We start from the raw sequence: 26,692 nt of genomic DNA on the forward strand, positions 1-26,692 counted from the left end.
GCAGCCTGTGTCTCCCTGGACTTTCAATTCTCGTTCCTTAACCCAGGGAACCCATCCTAATTTCCACTCCTTGCATCATAGCCTGAACCCCCTCAAGGCTGTAAGTTGAGGCAACAATAGGGCTCACCTCACTTGTTCCCTTTCTCTCAGGGATGAGAGTGCTTTGTTGCTTGATGTCCAGTCTCTTAAAAACCATTGTTTCATATTTTGTCTGTTTTTTTGTTATTTCAAATGAAAGAGGGTCACAATAGAAGCTAGTATATATGATAGACACTCTAAACGTACTATAGAAACACTTCTAAAGTATCATAGAAATACTTTAACAAATCATCACACTAAACAGGCATGACTAGAATTGATCACCAATCTAACTCTATAATTCTCCTCTTGTTCTGGATGAGGACATTAATATTCTTGGCATGTGACTGTCGCGACAACACTCATTTGCATCCCGTTAAGATTGATCATCTCTCCTGTGCAGCAATTGGGATCTTTGTTACTATGCATAATTCAGGACCAAGGTTTTCAGTGCCACCCCAGGACCAAGGTTAATTGTTCTATAGGGCTCTTAGTTAGGCTGTTTCAAGATTCTGACTCCCCCATACCATCAAATTGACAATACCTCCTTACCTCCAAAGGGATAAATACTATAGGAGTTAGACAACCTAAGGAGGCTTTTACCAGCCTGCCAATCAGTGGGTCCCTCACTCTTGAAAGTCAGACACAGAAATGGACGCCCTCCAGGAAACTTGCCTCTGAATGTCTAATCAACAATAGTCTCACTCAAGTACTACACATCTACAGATGATGTCAACCTACTTAAACCTCTGAAACTCTTCCAGTGCTTGAACTCCATGCTTCCTCAAAACCCTATATAAGATCAGCAGTTTGCTCTGATCAGGGAGGCCACTGTCTGACTAACTTCTCTCTCCCCTACCACAGTAAGCAATAAATTCAGCTGTGTTTTTTTATTTTTTAGTATTTTGTTCTATTTTATTATATTTATTTATTTTGGGCTGCATTGGGTATTCGTTGCTGCGTGTGGGCTTTCTCTGGTTGCGGAGAGCAGGGCTACTCTTTGTTGCAGTGTGTGGGCTTCTCATTGTGGTGGCTTCTCTTGTTGCGGAGCATGGGCTCTAGGCGCGTGGGCTTCAGTAGTTGCAGCATGCGGGCTCAGTAGTTGCAGCACGCAGGCCCTAGAGCACAGGCTTCAGTAGTTGTGGCACATGGGCTTAGTTGCTCTGCGGCATGTGGGATATTCCTGGACCAGGGATTGAACCCATGTCCCCTGCATTGGCAGGTGGATTCTTAAACACTGCGCCACCAGGGAAGTCCCCAGCTGTGTTTTTTTTTATATTAGATATTGAGTGGTGGGCTCATCAACCTCTGAGAGTCTTATATTTGATATTCTAATTTTATAATTGCTCACTTGATTTAGGTCCTAATACTATTACCAGCAGCTACCATTACTTGAGCATCAATTAAGCCAGATATTATGTCAGCTGTTTACATACTTTAAATCTGGATTACTTAATCTGAAATGAGAAGATAAAGCTGAATTTATTGCTTACTATAGTAAGGGAGAACTACACTGGTCAGGCATAATCTCCTGGAACAGAGTTGAATAAACTTCTTTGTAAATGTCCAAGGAAGCTGCAAATACAACCTCTGAGATATCTTATATACAAATAGAGATATGGTCTTATAAAAGGTGTGCTAGTAATTACCCAGCATAGAAGGGTGTATGTTTACTAGACAGTGGGAGAGTTTTTACTACTTTTCAGGTGATCGTATTTCCAGGGATTATCTACTAGATGTTAGGACATTTCACTGAAATAAAGTATCATATCATTTAGTTGCCAAATCATCCAGTACCTCATTAAATGCTTTTTGATAAAATTTACTTAAAACAATAGCCAAGTATCATGCAACAGCATCTCCTATCATACAACACATTAATATAAATTTATTGGGGGGAAAGGGACAAAAAAGATGGGGTGGTTCTATATTGATATCAAAGAGTTCATAAAAGGATAAACTCAGGTCCAAAATCTTCAGTCCACATCAAAGACTTCATGTTCTGATGACGTTGGAAACAGCCCAGCCCTAGTTGCTGGGCTCAGGGAATCAGGGTGATGTAGCTGTTCTAAGTGAAGAAGCTCCTCTGTCAAGGACATCACTTTCTCTTTAGTTCAGAATGACACTTCTTGGGCACAAGTCTAAGATTCTGTTTATTCTCCCATCGATGTAGAGCAGACTGATTGGATACGCCGTTGTGCCTTTTATCTTGGTCCTGTTGGAAAGAACACACACCCCAAAACTGTTAGAAACTAACTGCAGAGCTGAGGACCTATTTTGTCTTTATGGATGTCATTTTTCAAGATAGGTGGTTCTAAACTAGACAGCTTGGGAGAGGTAGAACTTTTAAGAAAGAAATTCAGTTCATTGGTTTTCCAAACAGTAGTTAAAAGAAATCTACAGATTAGTGGAGAGTAGCTGGATGAAGAGAGAACTTGTGTAATTAGAAATCTGAGTAGGAACAAATCCAGAATTGCTTAAGACAGCCGAATATTCCACCTTTTCCCGCCACCTGTCTTCCCTCTGCAACCGGTTTTTGGTCAGCTCAAGTTGTAGGCCATCGAGTCTGCAGTTAAACCAGCGCTGAGCTTCTTCCAGGTTAGCTGTTATCTGCACATACAAATGTTCTCATTAAAATTTACAACAAAGGAACACTTAATCTTTTTGTGTATTAGTTCAAGAGACTCTTTTTTTTTTTTTTTTTTTTTTTCGGTACGCGGGCCTCTCACTGTTGTGGCCTCTCCTGTTGCGGAGCACAGGCTCCGGACACGCAGGCTCAGTGGCCATGGCTCACGGGCCTAGCCGCTCCGCAGCGTGTGGGATCTTCCCAGACTGGGGCACGAACCCGTGTCCCCTGCATCGGCAGGCGGACTCTCAACCACTGCACCACCAGGGAAGCCCAAGACTTTTTCTTTTTACACTGTATAATTTAAAAGCTTTATTTCCCCCCACAATTAGCAAATGGGCTTCATATTAGTTAAACTGGAAGTTTTCTTCCTATGGTTGCCAGTTCAAGAGACTTTACTTAGATATTAAAAGACTCAAATTCTAACTGCATAGTCTTTGCAACCTGTTTGCATAATACACATCCTCCTATAGATGAGAGAATAATTTCTGAATATGGAGTTAAACAATGAATGCAAACCTGATTTTCATGCATTTGTTAATATTTCCTGGATGTGAACTGAGATGAGAGGGCTTGGGAGAAAGTTACGATAGGAGTGAAAGTACAAGATGGCATTGAAAATTCATGTGGTAGTTCAAACCACACTTTGAGTTCTGTTCTCTAAGACTAAACACTTCTCCAAAGTCCCTGAACTGTAAAGCCTAGATTTTCCTGCTGTGCTTTATAAAGGTAATACAATGAATTAGTAAAAACACTGGACCAGCTTAGTGTAAATGGTATTTTTTATTTCCTTTATCAAAATATTTTATACTTTAGCTCCTAAGCACAAATTTCCAAACGATCTGTTAGACTTGAAAACAGTCCCTCTAATAGTCTGCCTTTGAAGATGATCTAGAATCAGTATTCATTTACTTGACAGATGTTTATTGAGAGCCTATATGTGCCTGGCACCTTTCTATGTATTTGGGATATTTTGTTATTTTGAAGGTAGAGCCAACAGGTTTTTATTATATATAAAGGTTGCTTCAAAATAGCTGTAGAACATATCCTCTAGAATAAAAAGTAAAATGACTGGTTTTCCCCCTTTGATTATTTATGTTTCATGGACAGCATTTTCACGTTTTGACTCTGAGGTCTCAGAGACTACTGTATTTCTCTCTTGCTTGGGAGAAGGCAAGTTCGATGAGAGCAGGGGCTTTGTCTGGCTTATTCACTCTGTATCTCCATCACCTAACACGGCACCAGCCATATAATAGGTCCTTTGTAAATTTGTGCTACTATGTACTTGTCCCATATTAACCAGGTCACAGTGTGGGTACAAAATAGTGAGATAAGAAAACAGCTCTGCTTGTCATTTAACTTTTAGAAAGCTACAAAGCTCAAGTATTTTCCAGGTCTGTTTGTGCATCCTGACGACAGACACACTCCCATCCACCCCCAAACCAAACCCCACTTTTCTCTTTATCAGAAGTTGAGGGAAAGATGCTTGAAATGACATTCATTGTACATCATGTCTCCTCTTGTATGGCGAATGAGAATGGAGCCAACATTTATTGAAACTTACTCCAAGCCATCTATCAGAGTAACAGTGGTAGGTAATAACTTCCTGACTACTATAGAAGTGGTAACTGATGAGTTACAGAAAGTAAATGTAACTTCCTTAAGGGCCCAGTAAGTGTCATTGTTGGCAAACTCACAAGAGAGGAGTCCATATTCCTTTTAATTAATTATTTTTTTAAAACATCTTTATTGGAGTATACTTGCTTTACAATGGTGTGTTAGGTTCTGATTTATAACAAAGTGAATCAGTTATACATATACATATGTTCCCATATCTCTTCCCTCTTGCGTCTCCCTCCCTCCCACCCTCCCTATCCCACCCCTCTAGGTGGTCACAGAGCACTGAGCTGATCTCCCTGTGCTATGTGGCCGCTTCCCACTAGCTATCTGTTTCACATTCGGTAGTGTATATATGTCCATGCCACTCTCTCACTTCGTCCCAGCTTACCCTTCCCCCTCCCTGTATCCTCAAGTCCATTATCTAGTAGGTCTGTGTCTTTATTCCCGTCTTGCCCCTAGGTTCTTCATGACCTTTTTTTTTTTTTATAGATTTCATATGTATGTGTTAGCATACGGTATTTGATTTTCTCTTTCTGACTTCACTCTGTATGACAGACTCTAGATCCATCCACCTCACTACAAATAACTCAATTTTGTTCCTTTTTATGTCTGAGCAATATTCCATTGTATATATGTGCCACATCTTCTTTATCCATTCATCTGTCGATGGACACTTAGGTTGCTTCCATGTCCTGGCTATTGTATATAGAGCTGCAATGAACATTGTGGTACATGACTCTTTGAATTATGGTTTTCTCAGGGTATATGCCCAGTAGTGGGATTGCTGGGTCGTATGGTAGTTCTATTTTTGGTTTTTTAAGGAACCTCCATACTGTTCTCTATAGTGGCTGTATCAGTTTACATTCCCAACAACAGTGCAAGAGGGTTCCCTTTTCTCCACACCCTCTCCAGCATTTATTGTTTGTAGATTTTTTGATGATGGCCATTCAGACTGGTGTGAGGTGATACCTCATTGTAGTTTTGATTTGCATTTCTCTAACGATTAGTGATGGTGAGCATCTTTTCATGTGTTTGTTGGCCATCTGTATCTTCTTTGGAGAAATGTCTCTTTAGGTCTTCTGCCCATTTTTGGATTGGGTTTTATGTTTTTTTGATATTGAGCTGCATAAGCTGCTTGTAAATTTTGGAGATTAATCCTTTGTGAGTTGCTTCATTTGCAAATATTTTCTCCCATTCTGAGGGTTGTCTTTTCATCTTGTTTATGGTTTCCTTTGCTGTGCAAAAGCTTTTAAGTTTCATTAGGTCCCATTGGTTTCTTTTTGTTTTTATTTCCATTTCTCTAGGAGGTGGGTCAAAAAGGATCTTGCTGTGATTTATGTTATAGAGTATCCTCTAAGAGTTTGATAGTGTCTGGCCTTACATTTAGGTCTTTAATCCATTTTGAGTTTATTTTTGTGTATGGTGTTAGGGAATGTTCTAATTTCATTCTTTTACATGTAGCTGTCCAGTTTTCCCAGCACCACTTATCGAAGAGGCTGTCTTTTATCCATTGTATATTCTTGCCTCCTTTATCAAAGATAAGGTGACCATATGTGAGTGGATTTATCTCTGGGCTTCCTATCCTGTTCCATTGATCTATATTTCTGTTTTTGTGCCAGTACCATACTGTCTTGATAACTGTAGCTTTGTAGTATAGTCTGAAGTCTGGGAGCCTGATTCCTCCAGCTCCGTCTTTCCTTCTCAAGATTGCTTTGGCTATTCGGGGTCTTTTGTGTTTCCATACAAATTGTGAAATTTGTAAGTTGCTTTGGGTAGTATAGTCATATTCACAAATGTTGATTCTTCCAATCCAAGAACATGGATCTGTTTGTATCATCTTTAACTTTCATCAGTGTCTTAATAGTTTTCTGCATACAGGTCTTTTGTCTCCTTAGGTAGGTTTCTTCCTAGGTATTTTATTCTTTTCGTTGCAATGGTAAATGGGAGTGTTTCCTTAATTTCACTTTCAGATTTTTCATCATTAGTGTATAGGCATGCAAGAGATTTATGTGCATTAATTTTGTATCCTGCTACTCTACCAAATTCATTGATTAGCTCTAGTAGTTTTCTGGTAGCATCTTTAGGATTCTCTATGTATAATATCATGTCATCTGCAAACAGTGACACTTTTACTTCTTTTTTTCTGATTTACATTCCCTTTATTTCTTTTTCTTCTCTGACTGCTGTGGCTAAAACTTACAAAACTATGCTGAATAACAGTGGTAAGAGTGGGCAACCTTGTCTTGTTCCTGATCTTAGAGGAAATGGTTTCAGTTTTTCACCATTGAGGACGATATGCCTACTTTCTGGAGAGTTTTTATCATAAATTGGTGTTGAATTTTGTCAAAAGCTTTCTCTGCATCTATTGAGATGGTCATATGGTTTTTCTCCTTCAATTTGTTAATATGGTGTATCACATTGATTGATTGATTTGCATATATTGAAGAATCCTTGCATTCCTGGAATAAACCCCACTTGATCATGGTGTATGATCCTTTTAATGTGCTGCTGGATTCTGTTAGTATTTAGTTGAGGATTTTTGCATCTATGTTCATCAGCGATATTGGCCTGTAGTTTTCTTTCTTTGTGACATCTTTGGCTTTGGTATCAGGGTGATGGTGGCCTCCTAGAATGAGTTTGGGCGTGTTCCTCCCTCTGCTATATTTTGGAAGAGTTTGAGAAGGACAGGTGTTAGCTCTTCTCTAAATGTTTGATAGAATTCACCTGTGAATCCATCTGGTCCTGGCCTTTTGTTTGTTGGAAGATTTTTAATCATGGTTTCACTTTCAGTGCTTGTGATTGGACTGTTCATATTTCTATTTCTTCCTGGTTCAGTCTCGGAAGGTTGTGCATTTCTAAGAATTTGTGCATTTCTTCCAGGTTGTCCATTTTATTGGCATAGAGTTGCTTGTAGTAATCTCTCATGATCCTTTGTATTTCTGCAGTGTCAGTTGTTACTTCTCCTTTTTCATTTCTAGTTCTATTGATTTGCGTCTTCTCCCTGTTTTTCATGATGAGTCCAGCTAATGGTTTATCAATTTTGTTTATCTTCTCAAAGAACCACCTTTTAGTTTTATTGATCTCTGCTATTGTTTCCTTCATTTCTTTTTCATTTATTTCTGATCTTTATGATTTCTTTCCTTCTGCTAACTTTGGGGTTATTTTGTTCTTCCTTCTCTAATTGCTTTAGGTGTAAGGTTAGGTTGTTTATTTGAGATGTTTCTTGTTTCTTGAGGTAGGATTGTATTGCTATAAACTTCCCTCTTAGAACTGCTTCTGCTGCATCCCATAGGTTTTGGGTCGTCATGTTTTCATTGTCATTTGTTTCTAGGTATTTTTTGATTTCCTCTTTGATTTCTTCAGTGATCTCTTGGTTATTTAGCTGTGTATTGTTTAGCCTCCATGTATTTGTATTTCCTACAGATTTTTTCCTGTAGTTAATTGATATCTAGTCTCATAGCATTTTGGTCAGAACAGATGCTTCATACAATTTCAATTTTCTTAAATTTACTGAGGCTTGACTTGTGACCCAAGATATGATCTATTCTGAGTGTTCCATGAGCACTTGAGAAGAAAGTGTATTCTGTTGTTTTTGGATGGAATGTCCTATAAATATCAATTAAGTCCATCTTGTTTAATATATCATTTGAAGCTTGTGTTTCCTTATTTCTTTCCAGTTTGGATGATCTGTCCATTGGTGAAAGTGGGGTGTTAAAGTCCCCTACTGTGACTTTGTTGCTGTTGATTTCCCCTTTTATGGCTGTTAGCATTTGCCTTATGTTTTGCGGTGCTCCTATGCTGGGTGCATAAATATTTACAATTGTTGTATCTTCTTCTTGGATCAATCCCTTGATCATTATGTAGTGTCCTTCTTTGTCTCTTGTAATAGTCTTGATTTTAAAGTCTATTTTGTCTGATATGGGAACTGCTACTCCAGCTTTCTTTTGATTTCCATTTGCATGGAATATCTTTTTCCATCCTCTCACTTTCAGTCTGTATGTGTCCCTAGGTCTGAAGTGGGTCTCTTGTAGACAGCATATATATGGGTATTGTCTTTGTATCCATTCAGCCAGTGTCTGTCTTTTGGTTGGCACATTTAATCCATTTACATTTAAGGTAATTATTGATATGTATGTTCCTATTACCATTTTCTTAATTGTTTTGGGTTTGTTTTTGTAGGTCTTTTCCTTCTCCTCTTGTGTTTCCTGCCTACAGCAGTTCCTTTAGCATTTGTTGTAAAGCTGGTTTGGTGGTGCTGAATTCTCTTCGCTTTTGCTTGTCTGTTAAAATTTTAATTTCTCTGTTGAATCTGAATGAGATCCTTGCTGCATAGAGTAATATTGTTTGTGGGTTTTTCCCTTTCACCACATTAATTATGTTCTGCACTCCCTTCTGCATTGCAGAGTTTCTGCTGAAAAATCAGCTCTTAACCTTATGGGGATTCCCTTCTATGTTATTTGTTGCTTTTCCTTTGCTGCTTTTAATATTTTTTCCTTGTATTTAATTTTTGATAGTTTGATTAATGTGTCTCGGTGTGTTTCTCTTTGGGTTTATCCTGTGTGGTACTCTCTGTGCTTCCTGGACTTGATTGACTATTTCATTTCCCATGTTAGGGAAGTTTTCAACTATAATCTCTTCAAATATTTTCTGAGTCCCTTTCTTTTCCTCTTCTTTCTCTGGGACCCCTATATTTCGAATGTTGGTGTGTTTAATGTTGTCCCAGAGGTCTCTGAGACTGCCCTCAATTCTTTTCATTCTTTTTTCTTTATTCTGCTCCCTGGCAGTTATTTCCACCATCTTATCTTCCAGCTCACTTATCCGTTCTTTTGCCTCAGTTATTCTGCTACTGATTTCTTCTAGAGTATTTTTAATTTCAGTAACCTTCTAGATCCTTGTTAAATGTTTCTTGTAATTTCTCCATTCTGTTTCTGAGATTTTGGATCATCTTTACTATCATTACTCTGAATTCTTTTTCAGGTGGCTTGCCTATTTCATCTTCACTTATTTGTCTTGTAGGTTTTTACCTTGTTCCTTCGTCTGTAACATTTTTTGTTGTTGTTTCATTTTGTTTTTTGATGGGTGGTGCTGTATTCCTATCTTACTGGTTGTTTGGCCTGAGACGTCCAGCACTGGAGTTTGCAGGCAGTTGGATAGAGCCAGGTCTTGGTGCAGAGATGAGGACCTCCAGGATGCCTCACTCCCATTAATATTCCCTGGGGTTTGAGTTTCTCTGTTAGTCCAGCAGACTTGGAGCTCCCATTACAGGAGCTTGGGCCTGACCTCTGTCCTGGGAACCTAGATCTTGCAAGCTTTGTAGCATTGTAAAAAAGAAAAAGGAAAAAAAGGAGCAGAGCAGAGCAGCACAGTATCAAAGAATAAAAAAGAAATAAAATTAGAAAGATAAATATATTAGGAAATATAAAACTATAATTGAAACAATTGCAACAAGGTAAAATAAAACTACAACAGAAAAAAGAAAAAAAAGGGGGGGAGGGTACAAGCCAAAAGGAGAGAACAACAAAGTATAAAGAATAAAATAAAATTAGAAAAATAAGATTAGGAAATGTAAAAATATAAGAGAATCAATCAACAATGAGTCAACAAGGTAAAACAGAACCCCAATCTAAGAGGAAAAAAGAAGAAAAAAAAGCCTTGGCTACGGGGTGGGGTTTAGGCAGGGGTGGAACTTAAGCAGGGGCAGGGTTTAAGGTGGGGCAGGACCTAGGCTCAGGAGCCCCATAGCAGGAAAAGGCCCTGGGGGTGGGGCCTAGGTGGGGTGATGTTCAAGTGTGGGGCAGGGCCTCTGCTTAGGACCTGGGTGGAAGGAAAGGAGGGCCTCTGGAGTGTGGAGTTCTGGAGTGTGGAGGTAAGGCCCTGAGTGAGGGTGTGTGGGTGGGGTTTAGGCCCAGTGCCTTGGAGGGGGTCTCAGAGGGGGTCTCTGAGTGTCGAGGTGAGGCCCTGGGTGGGGGTGTAGGGGCAGGGCTTGGGCTCTGCACAGTAGGAGGGAGGCTCCAAGGATTGGGCCCAGGAGCCCAACAGGGAAAGTGCTGGCCCTGTTTCCTTCCATTCCTCTGTGCCCTCCCCCACTGTCTCCTCCAGGGTCTCCCCCTTTGCTGCTGGACCCCTACCGTGGGTGGGTCCCACTGGGTGTAGGAACTTCTCCCCTCCCCCAGCCACCCCTCAGGGGTGCTGGTCCCACAGGTCCAGCCTTTACTTTTGCTCCCCCTCTTCCCTTCCACTCCCTCAGGACCCACACAGCTGGAGGGGGCCTCAGTGGGCAGAGGGTCAGGCCTGGGATCTCAGCAGGTTCCCAGGGGCCCAACTGGGCAGGGGAAACCTGGCCCTGCTCCCTTTTGATCCTCTGCCCTCCCAGTGGTCCCCAAATTTCCCCCTTCAGGCATGGAATCCCTTCCCTTCCCCCAGCCGCCTCTCGGGTGCCAGTCCCATCCCACCTCTGCTTCTCCTTCACTCCCCCCCACGCCCCATGTCCTACCTAGTCTCTGGGGGTTCCTCCCATCCCCTTAGGTGTCAGTGGTCCCCCACTGGTACCTGTTTGTTAGGTGCCCTAGTTGTGAGGAGACGCGAATTCTGCGTCCTCCTAGTACACCATCTTCACTCCGCCCCCTCCATATTCCTTTCAATATACCATTCTGACAGTCATATTATCATGTAATTTAATGGCTACAAAAGGGATAAACTGGCAGCAATGTCACTGTGATACCTTTAGCTTAAGAATCTCTTCTTTTTTGAATTTTATTATACAGCAGGTTCTTATTGGTTATCTATTTTATACATATTAGTGTATATATATCAATCCCAATTCCAGGGATTTCTGGAATTTCAGGGACTTGGACTACCAAGTTAATATTTGTCAATATCAATCAATATTTTAGCATTCTATGATGTCTCATCAAGACACAGAATCTTAATCTAAAACTATTCTTTATAACAGAAGCTATACTGAGCAAGGTATTGGTTCTTGCCTTTTGCACTCCTGACAACTATGTTACTGAAGGATATTACACTGACTTGTGTTTCAGGGCCATCGTGTCTGAGGAAGCTTGTCTAAGTCTTCATGTTCGTGGGTCTGGCTCACCTGTTCTGATTCCACACTAGCTTCTTTCAGTTTATTCTCTGTTGCCTCTTTACATTTCTTCAGATGTCTAATAGTTTCTTCCAATTCCTGAAAATGTGATACAAAGACTTTTTACAAACTCCCACTGTACTATATATGGAAGAAAAAGCTTCAATATTGTAGTAAATGAGCAACCAAATTATGAAAGTATGATGGGGTACTTTCTAACTCCAGGTGCTACCAGACTATAAGATAAAAACTATTATTTTCAGTTTAACCTACGGTATACATTTGTGTATATGATTACGGATTTTGATTTACAGATTCTCCTGAGAAAAGGTGATTAACATCTCTTTCCAGAACTGGGGAATACTTTTCATAGCAGACAATCTCTGTTGGAAAGCAAGAGCTTGATGGTCTCTTGAAGTCCCTTTTCCGTAATAAAGTGTGCTTCTCATTAGGTTGGGAGTAGATAAAAGTCCTGTAACGGCAACAGATGCATCTGAGCTACGGGGAAGAACCAAGGGGTGTAAAGTTCCTGAAACACTATTAAGTTCAGAAGTCTTACTTACTAACTAGTACTTTGCATATGTGAGCTTTAGCCGTTCTTTAAAAATGAGTATCATTTTTATTAAGTTGAACATGAAGACGAGGTACCACAGTCAGAGCTCCAGGCTTCATTCCTAGATATGATTCTAAGGACTTAGCTAAGATGAACGACTTGTAAGCTTGTCTTCTACACAGCCTAGAAAAGCCAGGTGCCCCCATGCTGGGTTTTGCACATGGCCTTTGCTGGTAATCTTTGAGATGAATCTTAGGAACCCTTTTACCTGGCACCGACGCTCCAGCTCCCGCCTCCTCTTCCACTCTGCCTCGAGTCGCAGCTCTTGCTGTTTATTCCGAGCTGACAGATCATATTGGCTCTTGGCCAACAGCTGCATCTCCTTCTGTAGGTTAGTCATTTCAGATACAAATTTCTGGATACTCAGTGACTGGTAGGGCACAAAGAGGGAGACGGTTGGTGAACCTGTCCAAGTTTAGGATTTCATGTGAATGGTAAACAGAGTGTGTGGAAATCATCTACCTGTTCATAGTTTTTTTTCTGATATTGATCCTTAATTATCTCCATTTGCCTCAATTCTGTTTCTATTTGCTGAAAGTAAATGTGGAAATAACATAGAAAGATGATTAGTGGAAAAACTGGCTTGCTCTTTTTGCCTATAGGCTAACAGAAAGAATCCCACATGAGATCCACAGTTACCAGTTCCTGCTCTCCTTCCCATCCAGCCCCCTGACCCCGAAAGAGCAAAGTCTTGTACAATCACTGTGGAAGAGACAGCCGGGGAGCTAGAACGTGACACACTGGCAGCTAATGAGAAACCAAACACTGATGCAGCAGTATCTCTGCGGGAAAAGTCTCCCCCCACCTCCCCCCAGGCAATCTGCCCACTTCCCAGGTGTAGCTGTAATTCCCAGAGAACCCATGGTGGTGGTAGTGCTCTGAAACCATCTTCCCCAGACACCACTGCCTGCCTGGATCCTCATTAGATACTAAGGAGGTGAGAGGAGAGTTAGGGTTTCTCATACAACCTTCATCCTCTCTGTATTCTGAGCATTATTTGTCTTAGCTGACAAGTGGAGCTTAATTTGGGCCTTTTGACTCTTTATTTTCTCCTTGCTGCTGTTCAGTGTCTTTTCCAACTCTGTAAGTTTCTGCCGCAGCTCTCGGTTGGTCCGGGATACCTCCGCTGATCTGAAGTTGGCTTCATCAAGGGCTTTCTTCAGCTGTGGGATACAAAGGGAAAATTAGAACGTTTTAACCTTCCATTCAGTAAGAGAAGCTTATGTTTAGCTGTGTCCCTATATTTTGTTCTCTTTGGACCTTTCTTTTAAAAAGGAGGTTAAGTGATGGGACTTCCCTGGTGGTCCAGTGGCTAAGACTCTGTGCTCCCAATGCAGGGGGGCCGGGTTTGATCCCTGGTCAGGGAACTAGATCCTGTGTGCCACAACTAAAGATCCTGTGTGCTGCAACTAAGACCTGGCACAGCCAAATAAATAGATATTTTAAAAAGGAGAGTAAGTGAGGCAATAATAGATTTGTGGAGAAACACTCTCAGTGATTTTCATAATTTTTAACACTAAAGAACACAATTTTTCTTAGAACAGATAATGTAAATGTATGTTCATCATTTGCTTTGTAAGAGCATGGCTTTGGAATCAGACAGAAGTTAAAATCTCAGCTTCACCACACACTAGTCAAGTAATTGCCGATAATTAACTTCCCTAAGCCCCAGGTTCATCATTGGAAAAGTACGTGAATAGCCTACTTCATAGGATTCATGTAACAGTTAAACAAGATGAGGCAGAGAAGGAATATAGAGCCTGGCACACACTAATTGCTCAGTGCTCATTGCTATGCTTTAAAGGTTTTGTTTTGTTTTTTTTTTTAAAAAGCTTAAGCGCGTCTCTTTCAGTCACTTGCGACCTCATGTATGGAGAAGTGGAAATAAATTATATGGCAGTTTATGTAAATACACCTATCAGTTATTGACTATCCTTGCATGTATTTTTATAACATTGCTTTTTTTCTATTGAGGTATAGTTGATTTACGATATTATATTAGTTTTAGGTGTATGACATAGTGATTAAAAATTCTTATAGATTCTACTCCAGTTATTATAAAATACTGGCTATATTCCCTGTGCTGTACAATATATCCTTGTAGCTTATTTACATAGTTTATAGTTCTTATGAATATTGCTTTTTGTTTAGAAATTTTAATAAACTTGTCTAGTGGAAAAATAACATAGTGATTACTATTAAAAACAAGACAACAGGCCCACAATGAAGTCACTTATGCTAAGCCTTATGTCACCAAACTGAGACTTAATTACAGTTTTGGCTCTTCCAGAAAAGGACTCTTAAACCAGTCAATCAGGAATCGCCCGATCAGCATTAGTTGAGTAATCTGCCTGACAGACCCCTGCCACCCCTTAAAGGAAGTAACTCTGCTACTAGTAACTAATCTACTTTTTTGCCTAGTTAACTTCCTTGTTCCTGCTCCCCTCTGCCTATAAAAGTCTTTCATTTTATACAACTCCTCAGAGCACCTTTCTATTGCAATTGATTGCATACTGCCTGATTCAAATTGATTTTTGTTCAAATAAACTCTTAATTTTATTCTTCTTCAATTTATCTTTTAACATTACTTAAATCATTTTACAGAGTTCCCCCTCCTCCTCATATGCCCTTAAATGAGTACCACTTGATTTTTAGGAAGAAGAGACGGCAGCTGAGAAGGGAGAAGATAGGAGGAGGGTGGTATTCTCTGTGGCTGGTAAGTATTTAACTCATGTCAAAGAAAAAAGTCAAAATTATTTGTTACCTTTTCTTTTATACTAGCTCATTCTCTCAGATCCTAACCTCACACTACAGTGTTAGTCTTTTATTATCACCCAACTAAATTTCTGTTAGATATTCCACCATTACCTCAATCACAGCTTTGTCAAAACTGGGTAAGCCCTAAAAACTAACCCTCAAAACCACCCTGGAAAGCAGTTGTGATGATTTCCATTTTGACTGAGGAAACAGACTCAGAAGTGAAGTCATCTGCACAGATAGTAAATTTACACATTGCTAATAAGAGGCAGAGCTGGGAGTCTTAAACAGTGCACCCTGAGCCCACCCCTGCCACTAACTGCTCAAGACATCACACTCATACTGTTCCTTGGTCTCTCCTGCACAAGTTCACCGTCTTTACTGATCCCTGTTAAAAGGATTTAAACTTTTAAGTATTCTGAACAACTCTCTCTGAATAAAGGTACTTTTAATTTCAGTGCCCATTTTTGTTTCCCACAGAAATTATTTTTATTATATTTTTTAAAACTTATATACAGTGCTTTTTCAATTTACAAAGCACCATGTAAATAGTTGAATCTGATTTTGTGACTGTGCACTGTCAAGTGCAATTGCTAACTGCGCTAAATTTGGCAAAATACAGACCGGCCACCCCAAACAAGTCTTGGAATTATTTTAATTACTCCCTCCCCTTTGCTTATGATACATTTAGTGTCTGATTTTTCTATTAATTAAAATGGATTTTTGATTTGATTGTTCTCTTTTTCAACAGAAACACTTTGCTTGGCTCTAATCATCTGAAGCCCAAAGTAACTGCTCTAGTTCCCTTGAGCCTCCATGTTTCCAGTTTCTCTTCATTCTTACCTACTCTCCACTGCTAATAGACTAACCTACCTAAAATTGTGCTCACAGCCTTCTCAGAAACCTACAGTGCTCTACTTTTACCTAATACTTTCCATCTAACATTCTGGTAGTCAAGGCCGTCTACCAGCTGGTCTCATCTAAGCTAACCCCTTTTTCTCAGAAATTTCCTAAAGTCTCTGCTCTGATCAAGAGAGGCAAATCCTTTTTCTTTGCTCACATGTCCTATTTATTTTTGTAACTAAGCTTTGTTCATCCTCTTACATAGAGAGTGTCACAGCCCTGTCAGCTCTGCCAGTCTTAACCCTGTATAATTTCACAAGCTTCCCTTCTTCTTCGATCACCCAACCAGCCTAAAACAAACTTTCCCTTACTTCTGAATTCCTTTAAAATTGTACACAGCTTCTAGCTATCCAAGAAACATCTGATGTCTTCCTAGTTGTCTCATGTAAAGAGTGGAGATGACAATTAAATAAGGGGTCATTTAGCACAGACCACATCTTCTGCTGTTTTTACTTGTGCCTCTCAGGAGGAGGTAGGTGCATGATGGATGCTAGTTAAGTGAATTGAGGAGACAGGTGACTTGCCATCTGTCTAGCAGATGGCGGTCTCCTCCTTCCTCTTTCCCACTCAGTTATTATTCTCCAGTGGGAAGGCTGTCATCAAGGCATTCCTTCATTGGGCAGATAACTGTATATCAGAAACTTTTTGTGTGTTAATTTTACAAACAGCATAGAGATGTAGCTGGCTTGCTGGCGACAGGGGGATTAGAAGAGCCAAAGAACAACTGTAGCCATTCTGGGAAATCCTGTAGCTGGTTCTCCTCTTCAAAGGCATTCACCTAGAGGGAGACTTTTGTCACTTGCCTCCATACCTCAGTCACTTCCCGTTGTGCTGCTTTCTTTGCAGTTTCTCTCTCAATTTGAAACTGCTTTCTTAGAGCATCTATGCGTTCAGCATGCAGTTCTGCTTCTATTTTGGATTCTTCACTCATCTGTTCTCTGTTTTGAAAAAGAGAGATGATAAATCACCTTTAGAAAACATCTTAGTAGATGTCATTTACCAATGAGAAGTAGATAAGTCACCAGGTAGAAATCACTGATCTGGAACTCATTAACAGAAGAAGAAATAAGCATTTACCTACAGCATTAAAATACAAAAAGTCATTCAATAGAAAGAGATCCACCCAAAAGAGTGAAACACATACTCTTGTTTTAACCAATACTGAGTAGTCCTGAGCCAGCAACATTTCACCAGAATATAAAATTTGTACAGATTACAAATATGAAAAATGCCCTCTTTGCTTTAGCTGATACTTGCCTGCTAGTATGTTCACTGCATGAAAGGACTAAAGATCCACGTGCACAATGCACTTCCCTTGGGTATAAACTTTCATGGGATGTTATTAATATCTAAATCCTATTTGCCTAGATAAAGTTTAACAAAAAACTTCAGTGGCTTGACCTGAACTTGATGGGTTTGACCTAACTAATCTCAGGACAAAATTGAAAACAATGAATGGTTTAGCAGCTGCTTAAATGGAATTATCCCACTCCTGGAGGGGTTATTCCCATCCATGCTTCTGTTTCTCCTTTTCCAGATCATACTTTTAAAGGACACATAAGCTTCTGATAGAAAAGGTTTGGCAGAAACATGTAAGTGTCCCTTCCAACTTGGTTTAAACCTTCATGTACGGAAGAAGACCGACAGTAGATGAGGGAAGAGCTGAAAAGGAGCGTACCCCAGCCAGCTAATATCTGCTCTGCTCAACTATGCCTGCTTCCTTCACATGGCTCTGCTGGGAGTACTAGCTCAAAAGGGAAAAAGGCTTTAACTGGTTTATGTGAATTAGCCAAGCTTACTCTCCCAGAGGCTCTTCCCTAATTTCACTGCGACTGTACTGCCCTTACTTGAAGGTTTCCAAAGTCTGTCGCTCAAGTTCTTTGCTTTCCAGTTTCTCTTGAACGTGATCAAGCTTTGTTTGCAGATGATGATTTGTCTGGAGAGCTTGCTCCAGGCTCATAGCCAGTGTCCTGTTGTCTTCTCTAGCTACATCTAGAGCTTTTTGTAGAGGCTCCATCTGAAAGAGAGAAGAATGATTGTTTTCGATTTCACAAGATTGTTTTTAATTCCACTGTAACAGACACAAGAAGTCCATAACACTGTATATTCACTCTTTAAACTTTGAAACAATAATTGTTTGGAACCAGAACCAAAGACTCCAGATGCCTAGAATATATATGTGAGAACTTATTACAGACAGTCCTTAGGAGACTCTTAGAAGGTGATAGGAAGGGTATGCTCCACTGGTCACTAGAGAGTTTTGGAAAATACAGCCAACTTATTTATCCTAATTTCTAAAGTTTTAAACCAGTTAAACTCCTCCCTTCCTGATCCTATGACCCTCTGGTCTCACTGCCTAAAGAGATAAGAACTGGCAACTGTTCCTTGTATATCCTTCTAGAAAAAGCTTTTTATAGGAAATATCTCTATTTTATATGTGTGCCCATGTGTAGATACATATTCATGTGCGTACACACCTATAAACACATGTGAGTATGCCTCCTTATTTAGTGGGATCATTCTAGCTACTTCTGACTAAAGTTATGTTGTTTTCTAAGCCCTTTAACTTCACTTATGCATTAATACATGAAAAGAATGCAGACCACATAAGACAAAGAGAGTTAGGCATAATTATGGTCCTGGTTTGCCAATAAATGGTTCACTGTAAGATCACAGACCCATTTCCCATTTGGAAATATGTCACTGTTCAAAACTCAGACTTGAATGGAAAGGAAATTTACCCGATTGTTTTACTCCGTTTTTCCAAAATAGCAATATCCCAATAAAATAAAAAATATCAACATTATCATCTATAAAAACCTGGCTTCTACCTCACTGTTGTGCTGGGCCTCCACGACAAGGACTCTGGCCTGCCACTGGTCCGCTTCTGCTTCCAGCTTCTGTACCCGCTGTTGATTTAGAGCCCTGTAAATGAAGGGCACAGGGAGAGTGACCACAGAAAAGTACCATCTGGGAATGATACCACTGGGAGTTACAGGACACCTTCCAGGAAGCCCAAATGGCACATGTAGTGGGCTACAGATGCTCAGAATATCTGAGAGTTGGCAGGTGACGATTAGTAGCCTCAGCTTCAGGTTAAGAAACTAATTTTCGTATGGATTAAAAACTTGTCCCGTTTATGATTCAACTTGGCTTTATATATTAAACTATCAGTACATGTTGATGACTAACTTATGGGCTGGTAACTTTATACTATATATATTACTAGTACAAAAATATATCACCTCTATGTGGACTGGCTTGCTGTTGAGATTTCTGCTTTTTACCTAGAATTTTATTGTGAATAGTAAACTATTTTTAATACCATCCCCTTGACTTTTTTTAAGTTCAGAGGTAATACAGATTCATAATATGTAAAAAAACAAGCACAATGAAGAATATAAAACTCACTTGTTCTCCCATAACATAGAGGCAATAGGCACCGCTAATGTACTACAATATGTCTTAGAGGTCTGATTAAATCCAAACCATTTGTTCATTAACCTAAAAGGGAAACTTTTATGTAATTTTTGAAACATTCAAAGGAGTTCACTTATAAAACATGGCTAAAAGTAGTTCTCAGAATGATTCATCTAAAATAAATAGGATACTAATAAATGGATAATTAATTCAAACAGAAGTAGACACTTGGCTTTAATCTTGACAATTACCGTTCTGTAGACCCAAGGGCAGGTATAAATGGTGTAGAAAACAGCAAGGATAAAACAGCATATATCACATGAATTTCTAGAATACATACTTATTTACATCACTACAAAATATGAGAATTTTTGGATATCATTTTTATTTATAATTCCAGATTTTCCTGAATTTACTAGTTCTTTAAATACCATTTTACTACTTTATTTTCACAAGGGAATCAATATAAAGTGACTGTTTCTTGACTGCACTCTGTTCTTTACTACAAGGCAGCAGAAAAATACAAGTACAAAGACAGAAAAATAATCTCTGGTACCTTTCTTTCTTGAGGCCTGCAATCTCTGAATCCCTCTGCCCAAGCTCTGTTTGCACTTTTTCCAGAGCGCCTTGCATCTTACTGTAAGAAGCCAACACATTCTCCAACATGATTGTAACTTTGCAGTTGTCTTCTTTAGCTTCTGCCAGTTGTCGCTGAAAGTTTCCCACCTAATAGAAAATGAAATAAGACAAAGATATTTGCTCCTTTCTGGTTATTCTTCTGCTGAGTCCCATGACTTCTAGAAGAGTATGGAAACCAGGTCTGGTAGAATGCTAAGAGGAATAATTAAAGTATATTTTGTATTTATTTTGTTTCTTAAGTTATTCTGACTTTGAGAAAGAGAAAACTAGACCCTAGATCATATGGATCCTATGAAGAACTCTGCAGTGCATCCTAACTATTGTCGTGTCCAGCACATATGTTAACTAGAGACATAAGGACCAACAGCTTCTTGGGTGTAGAGGGGGTCCCAGACTGGCCTGCGCTAGCCCTCCTCAGCTATCTTACCATGGAGTCAGAAGAAAATAACACATTTGAAGTGCATCAGAATTATCTGAGGAAAAAGGACCATAAGAGAAAGTGGAAGCTGCTGAAGAATGATGTGACTCACAGCCCTCTTCAGAGGGGCAAAATCTGGCACCTGCTGTCAAGAAGTTTGGGATGTTACCCCTCTTCCCACTAAGTACACACACGATTAAGCAGAAAGCATTTGGTAATTTGACTTAATATAAAATCTTAACAGTGTTATATCACATTAATAGAACATAAGTAGGTGGTTATTAATACCAAGGTCAGATGTGTTTCAACAGAAAAAAATAGGACTTTTGATTATTTTAAGACAGGAAGAAAAAAAAAAACCATTGGGAGTTAAATCATGTATTTTTAAGGGAAATATTTTAGAGCTCTTCTAAAGTTATCCTTTTTTAGGAAAAAAAAAATCCTCCTCTGATCAATCCTCTTTCTTTTTTACTAAAGGTAACAAGAAAAGAAAGAATATGGCTCATGAAAATTTCAGAAGCGCTTCATTTCAGTAACAGACTTCAGAAAGGATTGATGTCTTGCCTTCTTGTTCCCCCTGTCCTCCAAAGCTTCGAGGTCACCTTTCAACTTCTGAGTCTCTTTCAGGGCTGCAGCACGAACCTTCACAACTCGTGAGAGCTCCCCTTCATTCTTTTCAAGAATGGATTTCACCTTAGTAGAAAAAAAGAAATGATAAATGATTCTCCCAAAGCACAATCAATCAGCAATTAGAATAAGACAGCAATTTAGAAGCCAAATTTAAAATGTTTAATTAAATATGCTTATATATTATTGTAAATAAAAACTAGCTATAGTAGCTGTTATTCCCCTTAAAACTACAAAGCAAAAAAAAAATCTGTTAATAAACATGGGCAAATCTCTAATATATGTCAATCTCTATGAAAGCACAGAATGAAGGTAAGGGAGATAAGACAATGATGCTAAGATGAAAAACGGGGGAGAAACTGATTATCACAGAATTTGAAAATACAATATAAATTAATATCATAAAAGCAAAGGTGAAGAAGCACTAAATAGTGTCAAGAAAATAGTGTTACAGAAGTGTTCTAAATAGTGTCCTAATCCTAATTAGAAGTATTAGAATTTTACATCTCTGAAATACTTTTAGTATATCTACAGTTATTTCAGATGATCATACTATTCTAAATACTACTGTTTTAAAAAATACTTTATCTCGAAATACAGACTCACAGGAGGTTACAAAATTAGTGCAGAGTCCCCATGCACTCTTTTCCCTGCTTCTAATGATGACATCTTATATTGTAGTTCAACATTAAAACCAGGAAACTGACTTTAATGAGATTAACTAGACTACAAAACTTACAATTTTCACCATTTTTTTTAATCTGCATTCATCTGTGTATGCACACATGCACACAGCTCTATGTAATCTGATCCCATGCACATATTCCTGTGATCACGACAATCAAGATACAGAACTGCTCCACTGCCGCAAAGAACTCACTTGTGCTACTTTCTCTGTGTTCAAACCCTCCCCCAAACTCATCCCATGTCCCCTGGCAACCACTAATTTGTTCTCTATCGCTACTGTTTTTGTCATTTCAAGAATGTTATTTTAAACATTTAAAAATAATTAATTTCAGTATAATACATTCACATTTTTTAAAACAGCCTTACTGAGATATAGTTGACATACAATAAGCTATGTATATTTAAAGTGTACAATTTTGATATATGTATAAACCATAATCATGATAATGAACACTTCCATTATCCCAAAAGTTCCCTTATGCCTTTTTGTAATTTCCCCCACTTCTGTCTCTCCCTGTTCCTACACATCCACCCAAGGCTACCACTGACCTGTTTTCTGTCACAATCAATTCACTTTTATTTCCTAGAATTTTATATAATAAAATCATATTTTATGTACTCATTTTTGAATGATTTTTCACTCAGCACAGTTATTTTGAGATTCACTCAATCTTCTCTATGTTGCTGAATAGTGTTCTGCTGAACACTTGAGTTGTTCCAGTTTTAAGCTATTACAAGTAGAGCTGCTCTGGGCAGTTGTATACAGATCTTTGTGTAGACAGACGCTTTCATTTATCTTTGGTAAATGCATAGGAGTGGAACGGCTGGGTTGTATGGTAGTAATATGTATCACTTTTAAAGAAACTACCAAACTATTTTCCAGAGTGGCTGAGTGATTTTACATTCCCTTCAGCAATGTATGAGAGTTCCTCCACATCTTCACTAACACTTGGGGTAATCAGTTTTTCAATTTTAGACATTCTAATAGTGTGTGGTAGTATCTCACTGCAGTTTCAATTTGCATTTCCCTAATAACTGATGTTTAACATCTTTTCAAGTGCTTATTTATCATCCATATATCTTTTTTGGTGAAACGTGTGTTCAAATACTTTGCGCCTTTTTCTTTTTTTTTCGGATTGTCTTTCCTTCTTAGTGAGTTTTGAGAGTTTTTAATAAACTGTGGAGACAAGACCTTTATCAGATATGTGATTTGCAAATGTTTTTCCCCCAGCCTGTAGCTTTTCTCTTCATTTTCTTAACAATGTCTTTGAAGAGCATACGTTGTCAATGTTACACTTTTTCCTTTATGGATCATGCTTTTGATGTCAAATCTAAGAAATCTTTGTGTAATCCAAGATCACAGTGGTTTCATCCTATGTTTCAGAAGTTTTACAGTTTTAGGTTTTACCTTTAGGGCTTTCATCCATTTTGAGTTAATTTTTGTATATGGTAAGAGGTATGGATCAAAGGTATTTTGTTTTTTTGTTTTTGCATATGATACCCAATTGCCTTAGCACATTTGATGAAAAGACCATCCTTTCTCTACTTTTGCTTCTGTTGAAAATAAAGTGTTCATAAAATTATTCTGGATGGGTAGCACATTCACATTACTCTTAAGGTGCAAAAAGATAAAGTGAAAAATCTCCCAGCCACCCAGTTTCCTTCCTCGAAAATAATGTTGCCAATTTATTACGATTCATTTTAGAGAGACTCTATTCAAAAGTGAATACATATGTATACTTCATCGCCCCAATCCTTCTGCACACAAATATTAAAATACTCTGTATACTCTTCTGAGCCTTGACTGTTTTAACCTAATAATAGATATGTTATGATTAAGATAAATATATCTTCAAACAGTATTCCAAACTATGGGTATACCATGGTTTATTTAGCCAGCCTCTTACTGATGGAATTTTGGTTGTTTCTAGTCTTTTGCTAATAACAAACAATACTTCAGAAAGTACCTTGTAAACATGTCTTATGTATAAGCTAGTGTATCTGTAGGAAAAAATACAACTGTGGGCGTAAAGTGATAAACAAAGCCAAATTGCCCTCCACAGGAAAAGGGCACTGCAAACAGCAGCAAAGAAGAACGCCTTTCACCCACATCTTCCTCAATATTATACTTCCTTATAACTTTTAACCTGTAACATTAAAAATAATTTCTTCTATAAGGATTCAAGAATAGTACAAAATATGCTAACTTATAAGGTTTTGAAAACCTATTGGATTTTGTTCTAGAAAAGTACATTAGGAAGAATATAGTTTTTATAATTTTACCAGTGTGTATAAAATATTTATAAATATGAAAAGGCCACTAGCAAAAGTGCTTACAAAAAGGGTCTAAATAGTAGTTAACTCTAGAAGACAATCTATAGTACTTTCTATTTTTAAATATCAAACGAAGATGGATGCTCTAGTAAGTTTTCTTTGGAAAGTATTTTCCAATGTTCAAGTTCTCAGGGCTTCTATTTATGTATTTCTACTTTAAAATCAGGCTTTACCCATTTTACTATAAATGTTAAGACTATTAGCATTAATTTTTAAAGTGAAAATTAGAGTAAAAATCTCAATGGTTACTCTTAAGCCAAATATGACAGTTCTGTGTCCAAGACAAAAATTAAGTATGCAATAGCCAGAAGGACGGTTTTGATCTACATCATCAGTTTTTCCTGTTTGTGAAGAAGTTCTTTCCTTGTTGTTACTCACACCTCCAAATGTTATCTTTCTATATGTTACTACTTTTCTTCATTGTTGTATAAATCTGAAATTTCCTTATGATTTAATTCGTGGCCTTCACTTACCGAATCCCGGTAAAGAAAATTTGGTGACTCATCATTTAATGGTCTTGAGGCAAGAATGTCTATTTTACCTTCCAGTCTTCCCTCCATGGTTTTAATGGCATTCAAAAGAGTCTTTAGAGAGATCCTAGAGTCTCCGATCTCCTGAGAAGACCTCACAGAAGTCAGGGTAGGTGCAAAGGTCACGTGGCGTGTAGGGTTTGGTCTAACACTGGGCAAACCAGCTGATGAAGTTCGTTCCTTTACATTGTTGACATAGGGCCTATAGCTTTCAAGGAATTTTGAAGATGCAGGCCTCTCTGGAGACTTCCTTCTTCTTGGAGGCATCACCAATTTAAAAAGACAAAATCAACTAAACCTAGAATTATTTTTCAGTGAGTGCCCCCTTTACTATGAGAAACAACACAACGTTCTAAATGAAGCTGGGATGGAAAATATACTTAAAAATGTGTTCGTTTGCTTTCAGAATGAAGAAAATACTAGTGTAAAGTATGTCCTAGTGAAGAAACAAAGCGTATCTAATGAGGTCCCCTTTACCAGTAGAGTCAGATTGTTAGAACCCTAGCAGCCTTCCATTTGAAGACACATTCTAGTTGCTTGGTTACCAAGGATATACATACACAAACATTATAGTTAAAGAAGTTACACATGCTTACAGTGTTAAAAATTAAAAATAAATAATGTGATAAATTTGTAAATCATTGAAATGAATCACTTTCTTTTAGTAACATATTCCTGGATTATTTTCTTCACTAAATGTTTTACATATCTTCTTTGTCTAATTTTCTCTGTTCATATGTTAAATTGTTATGTGACCTATGAACGGTTTTCAGTCTCAATAGCCACCATGCTAACAAGTAAGCACCTTCACTACTAATACCTCTTTCAAGTGCGCTATTGCAGGTATATCTTGTTGGCAATGAGTTCTGCGTTTGCCTGTAATTAAAAACCCAAAGAGGGCTTCCCTGGTGGCACAGTGGTTGAGAGTCCGCCTGCTGATGCAGGGGACACGGGTTCGTGCCCCAGTCCGGGAGGATCCCGCGTGCTGCGGAGTGGCTGGGCCCATGAGCCATGGCCGCTGGGCCTGCACGTCTGGAGCCTGTGCTCCACAACGGGAGAGGCCACAACAGTGAGAGGCCCGCGTACTGCAAAAAAAAACCCAAAAACCCAAAGATACTTGGTTCCTCACGTCTGCCGAAAGTTTTAAGGCTCAAATTAAAAAACCACTTCCTCTATGATAGAGATTCTCGATGCTTTCATCATGATGATGTTCCCTATGCATGCTCACAATACAATCTATTTTGTTTCTGAAAGGCATAACCTTCTATTCTATAATAAAGTCTGCTGAGTACATTCCTAATCTTAGCAAGTTGAGTGTCCCAATACTGCTTCAGGCATCTTTATGAATTCTTCTGTGGTTGAGTGGAACCTTGTACATCAAGGGTGTTTAAAAATGTTTTTGATAAATTGAGTCAAGTGAGAGAATATTCATCTTTCTGGGATCATATGGTGAGGTGGGGAGAAAGGCACCAATTTCTTAAAAGCTAATTAAAACAACATAGAAGCAATCTGTTTTATAGCTATTAATCACACCTGAGCAGTGCCTTACTGAACTTGCGTAGATGGTCGTTCTGTGAACTGGTTTCAGTAAAAGAATGTAGTTGTTCTTCTAGCTGCTTAACTTTTATCTAGAGAAAAAAACAGAAGAATAAAAAAACAAGTCTCATTAATGAAATATATATATATATATACTCCAAAACAAAAAAGGAAGATGTCACAAGTTATGCAAAAAAAAAAAAAAATCACAGAAAATCCTTAAAACTTGTAAAAAGCAATCCTAAGTTTTTCTAATGATGCTGTTTCGTTTTTGTTTTTGTTTTTGCGGTACGCGGGCCTCTCACTGTTGTGGCCTCTCCCGTTGCGGAGCACAGGCTCCGGATGCGCAGGCTCAGTGGCCATGGCTCACGGGCCCAGCCGCTCCGCGGCATGCAGGATCTTCCCAGACCGGGGCACGAACTGGTGTCCCCTGCATCGGCAGGCGGACTCTCAACCACTGCACCACCAGGGAAGCCCTCTAATGATGCTATTTCAACTAAAATAGCTATTTCAACAAATAAAAGTAGGCTATAGCCCTATACATGTACTGAGATAATTCATTTGGTTTATAGCATTTATGGAAACTCCAAATTAACATGACTCATGAATATAACAGTGAGACGTTGTGGGTAAAATATCTCAATTTTAAAGGAACTGTGGTATCTAGTATTCAAAACCCTTTCTGAGTACGGATAATTAGAATTGTCAATATGTAAGGAGACAAGAGTCTTGTGTTTACCCACAGAGAATTACGAAAGTTGAATTAACAGAGTTCTTATAGGCTGAATTATATTTGAAAACTAACTCATAAAGCTGGCTA

General features: G+C 38.6%; 1 protein-coding gene and 1 long non-coding RNA gene across 2 annotated transcripts in view; one reads left to right on the plus strand and one right to left on the minus strand.

Annotated features, from left to right (window-relative positions):
• Positions 1 to 25,151, plus strand: part of LOC115852744 (uncharacterized) — a 44,800-nt gene extending 19,649 nt beyond the window's left edge. Inside the window, exons 3-4 of the long non-coding RNA XR_009564581.1 lie at positions 14,677 to 14,737; positions 20,636 to 25,151. This is a non-coding gene — a long non-coding RNA (uncharacterized lncRNA). The remainder of the gene's footprint in view (positions 1 to 14,676; positions 14,738 to 20,635) is intronic.
• CCDC150 (coiled-coil domain containing 150) lies at positions 1,938 to 24,655 on the minus strand. Its single transcript, XM_060302113.1, has 12 exons — positions 24,280 to 24,655; positions 20,723 to 20,851; positions 19,658 to 19,827; positions 18,513 to 18,606; positions 17,529 to 17,698; positions 16,493 to 16,619; positions 12,990 to 13,184; positions 12,484 to 12,552; positions 12,230 to 12,391; positions 11,421 to 11,507; positions 2,578 to 2,688; positions 1,938 to 2,293 (listed from the first exon to the last, which is right to left on the minus strand). The coding sequence occupies exons 1-12, from the start codon at positions 24,601 to 24,603 to the stop codon at positions 2,177 to 2,179; spliced, it is 1,755 nt and encodes a 584-aa protein (XP_060158096.1). The 5' UTR covers positions 24,604 to 24,655; the 3' UTR covers positions 1,938 to 2,176.
• Positions 25,152 to 26,692: the final 1,541 nt, after the last annotated feature.

This window comes from Globicephala melas, chromosome 7 (genome assembly GCF_963455315.2).
Source record: "Globicephala melas chromosome 7, mGloMel1.2, whole genome shotgun sequence".
Taxonomy (NCBI): Eukaryota; Metazoa; Chordata; class Mammalia; order Artiodactyla; family Delphinidae; genus Globicephala; species Globicephala melas.